This window comes from Myodes glareolus, chromosome 9 (genome assembly GCF_982192425.1).
Source record: "Myodes glareolus chromosome 9, mMyoGla1.1, whole genome shotgun sequence".
Lineage (NCBI taxonomy): Eukaryota > Metazoa > Chordata > Mammalia > Rodentia > Cricetidae > Myodes > Myodes glareolus.
The window spans coordinates 23,269,603-23,279,448 of NC_142034.1; the positions used below are offsets into that span (position 1 = coordinate 23,269,603).

At 45.0% G+C, this 9,846-nt stretch overlaps 1 protein-coding gene across 1 annotated transcript; it reads left to right on the forward strand.

Annotated features, from left to right (window-relative positions):
- Positions 1-1,103: 1,103 nt before the first annotated feature.
- Positions 1,104-8,443, forward strand: Krt39 (keratin 39). The gene is made up of 7 exons (XM_048450609.3): positions 1,104-1,556; positions 2,589-2,671; positions 3,313-3,469; positions 4,081-4,242; positions 4,343-4,468; positions 5,721-5,941; positions 7,532-8,443. Exons 1-7 carry the CDS (start codon positions 1,104-1,106, stop codon positions 7,776-7,778), a joined length of 1,449 nt encoding a protein of 482 aa, XP_048306566.1. The 3' UTR covers positions 7,779-8,443.
- The last annotated feature ends 1,403 nt before the right edge of the window (positions 8,444-9,846 follow it).

Here is a 9,846-nt window from a genome sequence, read left to right on the forward strand (position 1 = left end):
GCAATAGGAAGAAAGGACAGCGATAGGGCAGAAAGGACGGCGCTAGGGCCCAAGATCTCCTTCACAGACACGCCCTCATTGATCTAACTTCCTCCCTACCTCCTACAGATTTGCCATCTCCCCACAGCAACCATATTGATTGACCAAGCCAATGATACATGGACCTTTAAGTGACATTAATCCAAGCATAGCAGGTGTGGGTCACCTCTAGAAGGTGGAAAAAGTGAGAAAACCATTCTCTTTTACAGCCTCCATAAAACACCGGAATCAAGTAACTTCTTAGAAATGATGAAATGCTGTTTTCCTCAGAAAGAACACGCCTGCCTTCAACATCAAGTCAGGCCCAAAATGTAAGCACTGAGCAATAAAACTGCTATAAAATATGGGCTGTGGGCAATCAAAACAATTATCAGTGTCTTTCCTAAGAAGCACCTTGATAGATTCGAAGCCTATCAGGAAAGCTCTAACATAATCCCAGCAACTGGACCTGCAGAGCCCTGTTTGAACATTTTAATCCATATACGCCATGTCTGAGTGATGAAAATAGGGAACTGAGCTGGTCAGATCAAAACCAAAGTGAAATGCTGGTTTCCGAGTTCTCCGATAATTATCAGATATTAATAGTTTCCCTTTTCTAAAGAAGAAAGGAAAAGAGGGTGGGACTCATTCCTGGTGATGCTGAATGTCAGCTAGAGAGGTCAATAAGGATTTAAAGATCCTAACACACTCACATCTGCTTCATAAGGGATGCTGGGAAGAGCGTGAGGGCAGCTCCTTTTGAAGACCCAACGTGAAGCTCTGGGTCCTATGACAAGCAGTGGTTGCGATGGGTAATAACTTAGTAACCACCTAAACGCACATTTTTATGAGACAAGTAACTCTTCCCAGGCGAGTAAAAAGCAGATTAATGAGATGTTCCTGTGGGGTTCGCCATAAACATTAGAAAGGAAAACACCCCACCTCTTGTGTCACCACCTGGAAGGAAGGCTATATAAGTAAGCACTTCAAAGAAGAAAAGCCACAGGCTTGGCATTTAGGACCAGTTGAGGGTGCTTCGGGTGGTGACCACAAACTCTGAGACAACCCGAAGCTGGACACACACCATGGATACCACGGGCTCTACAATCACGGTTCCTCCTTCAGCTGCCCCCCAAAACTGCCCTGGGAATACAAATTTTCTGACTAGCGCTGCTAACAACAGCAGTTGCCATGATGGCCAATCAACTGGCCACGCTCAAAGAACTGCCCAGGGCCAGGGCTGTCGACGCACCCCTTGCCTTTATCGCACCCCTAACTACTTGATAAGAGTCTACGACTTTCATCCCTGTCTGGCAGACTGCGGTGGCTGGTGCGGGGAGGGCATTAACAGCCACGAGAAAGAGACCATGCAGATTCTGAATGAACGCCTCGCTAACTACCTGGAAAAGGTGCGGATGCTGGAAGGGGAGAACTCGGAACTAGAAGATAAGATCCAGAAGGAGTGTGGCAAGGCCCTCCCTGTCCTGTGCCCCGACTACCTGTCCTACTACACCACCATCGAGGGCCTGCAGCAGAAGGTAAGAACTCGGCAGAGTGCTGAATCAAACTATGAGTTAATGGTCTCTAAACCGTGGTTATCTGTTAGATTTTAGTCTTTCTAGAAACTTCTATGCTGATATGTTTTTTAAGAATGAAAAAAAAAAAAGAGGTGAGCTGTTGTGGTACATCCCTTTAATTCCAGCACTTGGGAAGCAGAGGCAGGTGGTTCTCTGAGTTCGAAGTCAACCTAGTCTGAAGAGTGAGTTCCAGAACAGTCAGATCTCCACAGGGAAGCCCTGTCTGTAAAAACCAAAATAAATAAGGAAAGAAAAAGGGAGGGAGGGAGAAAGGAGGGAGGGAAGGAGGGATGAAGGGAGAAAAGGAAGGAAGGAAGGAAGGAAGGAAGGAAGGAAGGAAGGAAGGAAGGAAGGAAGGAATTCCTTCAGTATTCCTTCAGTGAAATTCATCTTGAGATAATACACATGTGTTCTATATCTTTTTTATTGTGTGTTCTGTCATTTTATAACTCAGGATTGAAAACTAATAAGATTTCAATGGCCACATCTTAAACAAAAATAAGAGAACAGGGCTCTAAGAAGTTATTTTGCTTTTTAAATTCTCCAAATACTTTTAGCTCTTTATCTGTGTTACTGGGACCTTTAATATCCATATTGTCATTTTCACAGTATTTAGATAGTGTGTCTGTATACCAGACCTCAGTTTCCTGCCCAGAGATTGCTGCTACACACCTGGGTTTACTCAATTCTTATTTTTTTTCAACAAATATTTACTGAACACCAACAAAAAATGTTCCAGCCACCATTCTAGACTCTGAGAAAATATGCCTCGACTCTTTGCTCTTTAGTATGCTATAGTAATGGGGAAAAATTAGAAAAGAGGCAATATTTTCATAGAAAAAACAACATACACAGTATTTTTCACATCTCTTAAGCATCTCTCTGAAGATTCAGGAAAATTCTAACTAGTCTTCTGCTAACTGGAACACACCATTCTTAAAGTAAGGGATCTTGGTGTTCGTCTCATTTGGGTGTTCAATCTCTTAATTCTAGATCTTGTGTACCAAGGCTGAGAATTCCAGACTGGTCTCACAAATTGACAACACCAAACTGGCTGCAGATGACCTGAGAGCCAAGTAAGCCTGCCCAGCACTGTCGCCGGTGATAGGGCTCACCCCGAGTCTGACTTAAACATTCCCCGTGAGGCTGTCCCTGCATCCACTAATCCCCATAAGGCTGTCCCTGCATCCACTAAGCCATAGCCTATCAGCATCAACCCAGAAAAGACCTTCAGATTCAACTGATTGAGAGTAACAGCCCTCAGACTGCACACAGCACCTGTAGGGATGGCCTTCAGACCCATAGGATTGCCCTCAGGGAGACAGGTAGGGCCAATAGCTCGCAACCTTGTTCCAGGCAAGAAAAACTGTGGTATAATGAGGAAGGAACTTACACAAAAGTTTGTAATATGAGACAAAGCCAAAGATACAAACCAAGCTTTGTGAACCCAAACCCAATGGTTTTCTTACACTGTGTCGCCTTTGGGAGCAAAGGAAGGAAAATAAACTCCCTCTGTCTCAAAAGGCAGCAAGGTGGGCACCACTCTGGCAGACTAAGTCATGATGTGGATCAAATGGTTTCACTTCTAAAAGGAACAAAGTCTCCCATAGAGACACACTCAGTGAGCGTCCCAGAGGAGAATGAAGCCGGAAGTTCTGCTGAGCTTGCCTTGTACGTCTGCTTTCTAATGCCTTTTTTGTCCTTCTGGTCTTTAAAGCTACGAAGCTGAGTTATCCATCCGCCAGCTCGTGGAAGCCGATGCCAAGAGCCTGAAGCAGATCTTGGATGTGTTGACTCTGAGCAAGGCTGACCTGGAGGCGCGAGTCCAGTCTCTGACAGAGGAACTTCTGTGCCTCAAAACCAACCATGAAGAGGTGAGAAAAAGGCCAACAGTCATCACAAGTTAACCCCTCCGTTTAACATCAGTTTCTTTGAGTTGTGTATAACAAAGTGTATCCCCACTAGACACGTCTCCGTTCTACTGCTACCGCTCATACCATCAGCTTACTGTACTACATCTAATGCCACGTGGGTAGAATACTGTCCATCGTCACGATTTTCTCATCTTCACTAGCTTTTGTAGAAATCCTTGAACAGACTTCTGCCACCTCCTATTGGAAAAAGCCCATTCTGGCACAAGCCAGTTCTGGCACAAGTTCATACGGGCACCCTGGAGATGGTGGTCTTTCCACACAAAGCCCACCTCCATGTTACTGCCTCCATTTTTCATCCCTAGTAATGATCTTAAAATTTGTGAAACACTGATCTTGTTAGTCACAAGATCTTTCTCTGTGCATATTTGTGCACAGAGTCATACCTGAAATCATCGTAGGGTACCTCAGTAACACCTATAAATCATGTACCCCTTTGTTGTGGGCTGTTGTTCAGACCCAATTAAACTAAATTATTTCTATCAGATTGAAACAAGAAGTAGGGAAGGGTCATCTATTCACTAAACAACTTTGCATTCTTTCTCTCTCCATAGGAAATCAATTCCTTACAGTGCCAGCTTGGGGACAGAGTCAACATTGAAGTAACAGCTGCCCCTGCCGTTGACCTAAATCAAATTCTACAAGAAATGAGATGTCGGTACGAGTCCATTGTGGAGACAAACCGTAAAGACGTAGAACAGTGGTTCAATACACAGGTAGGGAGGCAAACAAGTCAATAACAATACGCTGACATTTCCAGGAGTCCTTCTGCAAGTCCTGCTTCCTTGCAAAACGCCTGGAATCTTTGTGTTTCAGATGGAGGAACTGAACCAACAAGTAGTGACCAGCTCTCAACAACAGCAGTGCTGCCAGAAGGACATCATAGAACTGAGACGTACCATGAGTGCCCTCGAGATTGAACTGCAGGCCCAGCACCGAATGGTACCCAGGGCGTTTTACCAAGCCTAACCTTACACTGGTGGCAACAGTCCCTGGTGTCTGAGTGTGTCACTGTTTCCCAGGCTGTGTCCTTGTCGGTTAAAGGGTCTGTGGCTAGAAAAGACCTGCATGGTCAAGTCAGTCTTGGAAATGTTGGGTGAAACAAAGGTTAGCCTCTTCACAAGCTAGCCTGCAAGGTGGCTCACACTATAGATCTCCAAGGAGATATGTGGTACTTGGCATTTCAGAACTTATTTGACCATGAAAGCTCTTTCTCCCCCACGAGTGTGTGGTGGTGATCATGACCCACAGAAAACCCTTTTGGAAACACCAGGAGAGCATGGGATCTATTTTACACAAGGCATTACTATAAAGTATCACACTGGAATTCTGAAACAAAGTTCTGAAAGAGATGGTGTAGATCATTAGCCAGCTTTATTGATGAGGTTCCAAGAACATGGGGGACTTTCCCAAGCCAGATCCACACTAAGCGGCCGTCACACCTAGTTCACAGATAACGACACTGAGATCTAAAAGCAGTCACCAAAGTCTCAAAGTCACCAAAGAATTCAGTCGGGATCAGGTCCCAGAGCCAGCACCACCTCTGCTTCCTGAGACTGCGTCTCTGAAATAGGATAGTGCTCAAATGTCCTCTAGGAGGGGCACGAAGAAAACCTTGCCCCAAGTTTCATCACCTATTAGTCCGGTGATGTGGGCCAACTCATTGAACGTCATTTTTCTCACCTATAAAAACTGAGATAATCATATGAATAACCAGGGTTATTAAAACCTAAAATCGCACCATTATCTTACAAGAAAGAACTTGACACATTCGAATTCCAACGTTCATGTTTTACTTATAAAGGAACTGACCCATTGAGGGAAATGCCTGTAGTTAAACATTGCTCACTTCCTTTGAAAGACTCAAATGCTGGCTGAATGACGTGTCCTGGTGTGATTCTGATGCCTGAGCTTCAGTAAAGTGAGGCAGATTTCTTTTTCCTCTCTCACCAGAGAGTAAGAGATTAAGTGGCAAAGTGGTGGGGGGTTAACCAGAAAGATAAAAATGAAAAGGGATAAAGGAAAGCAATACTATCATTGTTATCCTGGAGGTATTTGGCTAGGAAGTGATAAAGGACTCAGAGAGCCATTAGCGTGGTCACAAAGAAACTATTGTTTAAAATGGCCTTAACAATGATCTTAAGGGAATTTAAAGAGAGTCATCTTTTAAATTTATCTTCCTCCCCTTCCATAGAGAGATTCCCAGGAGTGCATCCTCACTGAGACAGAGGCCCGCTACACAACCCTGCTGGCCCAGATCCAGGGTCTGATCCATAACCTGGAAGCTCAGGTGGCAGATATCCGGGGTGCCCTGGAAAGACAGAACCAGGAATATGAAGTTCTGCTGGACACCAAGTCCCGGCTGGAGTGTGAGATTGCCACCTACCGAAGCCTTCTGGAGAGCTTTGATGGCAGGTATGTAAAATTAAAAAAACATACATGAACAAGATACACACACACACAAGATACACACACACACACAAGATACACACACACACACACACACACACACACACGCAGAAGGGAGTAGGGGCGAGGCATCAGAGAACAGTGCTTTGATCTCCTTGTCAATGATGGGGAAATCTGGATGGTGATTATCAAATATTCTCTGAAGACCTACAGTTGTAACCTAGTCCCAGTTTGAGATACGGGTGGAACTAAACTGGTTTGAAGAGCAACATACCGAGTTAGTTCCTTACAGCTTGCATCCTACTAAGACAGCAGTTCTTAACCTGGGGGGGAGGGGTCGTGATCCCTTGGGGGCCAAACAACCTTTTCACAGGGGTCTCCTAAGAACTCAGAAATATCAAATATTTACATTACAATTCGTAACAGTAACAAAATTAGTTATAAAACAGCAATAAAATTAATTTTATGGTTGGGGGAGTCACCACAGCATGAGGAACACTAGGAAGGTTAGAACCATTAGTCAAAGATGAACATGGTACTTTGCTGAAATGAGAAAGGACAACCCTGGTCCCATAGGAGACCACAGAGCTCAGGCTGAAACCCCCAACTCTCTAGCTGTAGCTCTTCACCCCAACAGGAGCATGCTGACATGTATGTTTCAGGATCCTTTCTTTTACAAATAAACTTTGTGTTTTGTTTTAATGATAAATAAGCCAACTGACCCATAAAGAACTCAGCTAGCCCTGAGTTCTTTGAAATAATACAGGCCAAATGAACCCCACAAAAGCTTCATTAAAATTGCAAAGGATATGACAACCCCCCAAAAGAACCAGTCGCCTCTGCCCACTGTGTTCTCTTTATGGGCATGCGCACACCACACAAGTGCACTGCTAGCTGATGCTTCTCCTTTGAGGAACTATACAGTATGCCAAAATGCCACCAGTTGTCCATGTATTGTAAGAGTATACTGCAAACTGCTGGCTACTCCAATTTTCTAAAAGAAAACAAACAAACAACAACAACTTAGAGACATTCAGTGGGTACTTTCACACTTTCTGGTAATGTGCTCAAGACTCCCCCATAAGTGGGATTCAGATCACCACTAACTGTATGAAAAATTTCCCCACCCGAGAAAATTATCTGACTCATCTTCATTTTCCAGACAGCAAGCCCCTCCACTTGCTGCATGCCCGCGTTGATCTGCGAGTTTAGTTCCCACTATGCCCACTCTGCCCACGCAAAGTTCAAGAGGGCTGACTGGTTCACCCAACATTGCCCACTAGCAAATGAGAGAGCAGAGCCCTGCCCCTGCCTTTGACTGCTGGTGCAGTGCGGTTCCCATGGGGCTAGCGTATAAGCTTATCCCAGGTAATACTTCTCAAGCCAGGAGGCTGGCTTCCAAGAGATGTGCTCTGATTCTGGTTCTTCTACTAACCACAGCACGAAATGAGTGAATAGGCATTTAGCAGTGCTTATTTTGAGTGACAAGTATCGAAAGCTTAGCCACTCCCATCTTCTTCATAGCTAGTATTGCCCTTCATTAATCACTGCTAAAATTCTGTTGTTGTTGTTGTTGCTGTTGCTGTTTCTACTTAGGCTTCCCTGTAACCCATGTGCCACCAAATGCGAGCCATCCCATCAAGCCAGAGCTATGGAGTGTTTTGCCCCAGTTTATACATCGTCTTCACTCCCTGGGATTCACAAGCCCTGCAAAGCCTCTGGACCCCCATCCCGGATACTGGTTAAGATTTGCACCCTCACCAAGGAGATCAAAGACGGGAAGGTCATTTCTTCCCACGAGCATGTGCAGCCTTGTTATATCACCAGACTCGCCAAAGTCTAGCATCCCAAGGTGATGAGAATGACCCACATACTTGAAAGAGAGGCCAGTGTATGCTCCTGTCTGAAAGGTTTAAGAAACCCCCAGTCCCTTAAGGTACTTAGTTTCTTACTACTACAGTGGGTCCCCATCTTTTCTTCTTCTCCTTCCCCGAGCCACTGCTACCAACATGGTAATAAGGCATGTTTCTCTGGAAGGATATTTGGCATTATCGCTGGGATGGGAACTGATTTAGCGAGTGCCCACAGAGACGTTCTACATTGCTTGCCTCGCCACGTGATGGACAGGCAGGTTTTTCTTTTGTTTACTCAAGCCTTGTTTATCTCCGTGCCTCCGTAGAGCCAGTCAGACAAGTTCTGGGATTGGTTTTGGCAACTGGCACGTGAAGGTAAAAAGCCACAGCCTTGCCTTCTAGATTCCTTCTTCGGATATAGCATGAAGCCAGCACAGGACCAGAAGAAATAAGGAAGACTCAAGAAGTCTTGTTTCCGGGAATGATGCAATGACAAGCCTGGATCCTGCTGACCTTTGCTACCTCAACCATTGTTTGTCTGTACTAGTACATGTCCCCTTCACCAAAGTAACTTCGGGGGTCCTGGGGGCTTTCCTGCATGCTCTATACTCTTCCCCCACCCTTACTTTCATGTTTTATCCCAGGTGGGACTTAAACTTGCGATCTCCCTGCCTCTGCCTCCGGCATATTTGGAATTACAGGTCTATGCCTTCACGTGTGGCAAATATCCATAGTCTCTGAAGCTGTGGGAGCCACAAGGCTCTTCTCCAAATAGCTTTAAGAATCAAGGCTGGCTGTATGGGATGAATCTAGGGCTCTCTCTGTGGAGTCATTTTGAAGCCATAGCCTGGGTCCTTTCATTAAATGTTGGCTATTTCTCTTTCTATCCCTTAGGGTATGGGAGTTTGAGCCGCTGGTTTGACAAGGGGCATAGAGCTGGATTTCTCAAGACATAAGGCCTGATGGGTAACAATGACAAAATAGCTTAGATCCCTGCTTCGATCTGTCTATCAGAGAAAGATGGAAGTATCATCCACAGACTTCCCAAAAGAGCATTAGTGAGTACTCTCTGCTCGCAAGCAAGCTCCAAATACCAGCAGCCACCATTCTACACCAGCCAGCCTCACGACTTCTAGAGAATGACCACAGAGTAGGGAAGACACTCTTTGAAAAAAAAAATTATTGAAGCTTTTCAGAGGTATTAGTAAACAAAAATATCTAACTTCAAAACAAAATGTTGAGTCCGAAGACCCGATGTCCTAAACCTGCCCGTTTCCTATCGTGACCCTGCACAGAGCATTCAGCCTTCAGCCTTCGTCAAAATGACTCAATGAGAACCGCGCCTACTTCACAGGGCTGTTGTGAAGACCACGTGGAACCCCCTCTGTGCGTGATCATTGTGTGCGTTTGCCATTAGCTACAGCCTAGACCCACGTTTCTTTTGTCAATTTAAAATTGTTTCATTTTCAAATTCTTTCTCTGTGACTTTAGTTATGCAGTCATGATTTGGGCATTTTAACAATGTTCAGTGTCGGGGCAGACAAAAAGGACAACATTTCCTGTGATTATACCCACAATTATAGTAATAAAGCATTTGAATTCTTAAGAGTATGTAACAGATACCAGTTGATGCTCACACCAAAGATGCTTGCCTTGTTGAGCTCATGGTTCAGCCATGTGCTTCCTCCAGACAAAGCAGGCGGAATGCAGAACTCCCAGGAAGGTCTCTCCTGCTGTGAATTTCTCATTGAAATAGGCAGAGTGGCTGCTGTCAGCACCTCCCTGCGTAGTAGCTCAGCCTGCAAGATGGAAATCTGGAGAGAGTAAAGAACTGGAGCTCAGAAACCAGGAGCACGCTCCACCCAGTCTGTGCGTGACCTTGAGTAAAAGTGATTTAACCACATTGGCCTCGCCTGGCATATAATGGAGGGGTTCAGTGGGCTAATGATGGTGACCAGGCTTTGTAAATGGTGTGCAGTGCTAGGCAGAAATGAGTTTGCAGTCCCTACGTTAGACCCTAGACATGTGTCGTTTCCATCCATGGAGGTTACCTTTTGG

Bases quoted from the DNA above. Each gene is read 5' to 3' on its own strand.
- Krt39 (XM_048450609.3), top strand. From the start codon at position 1,104: ATGGATACCACGGGCTCTACAATCACGGTTCCTCCTTCAGCTGCCCCC. The intron at 1,557-2,588 runs GTAAGAACTCGG...TCTTAATTCTAG, and splicing joins TCGAGGGCCTGCAGCAGAAG to ATCTTGTGTACCAAGGCTGA. The intron at 3,470-4,080 runs GTGAGAAAAAGG...CTCTCTCCATAG, and splicing joins TCAAAACCAACCATGAAGAG to GAAATCAATTCCTTACAGTG.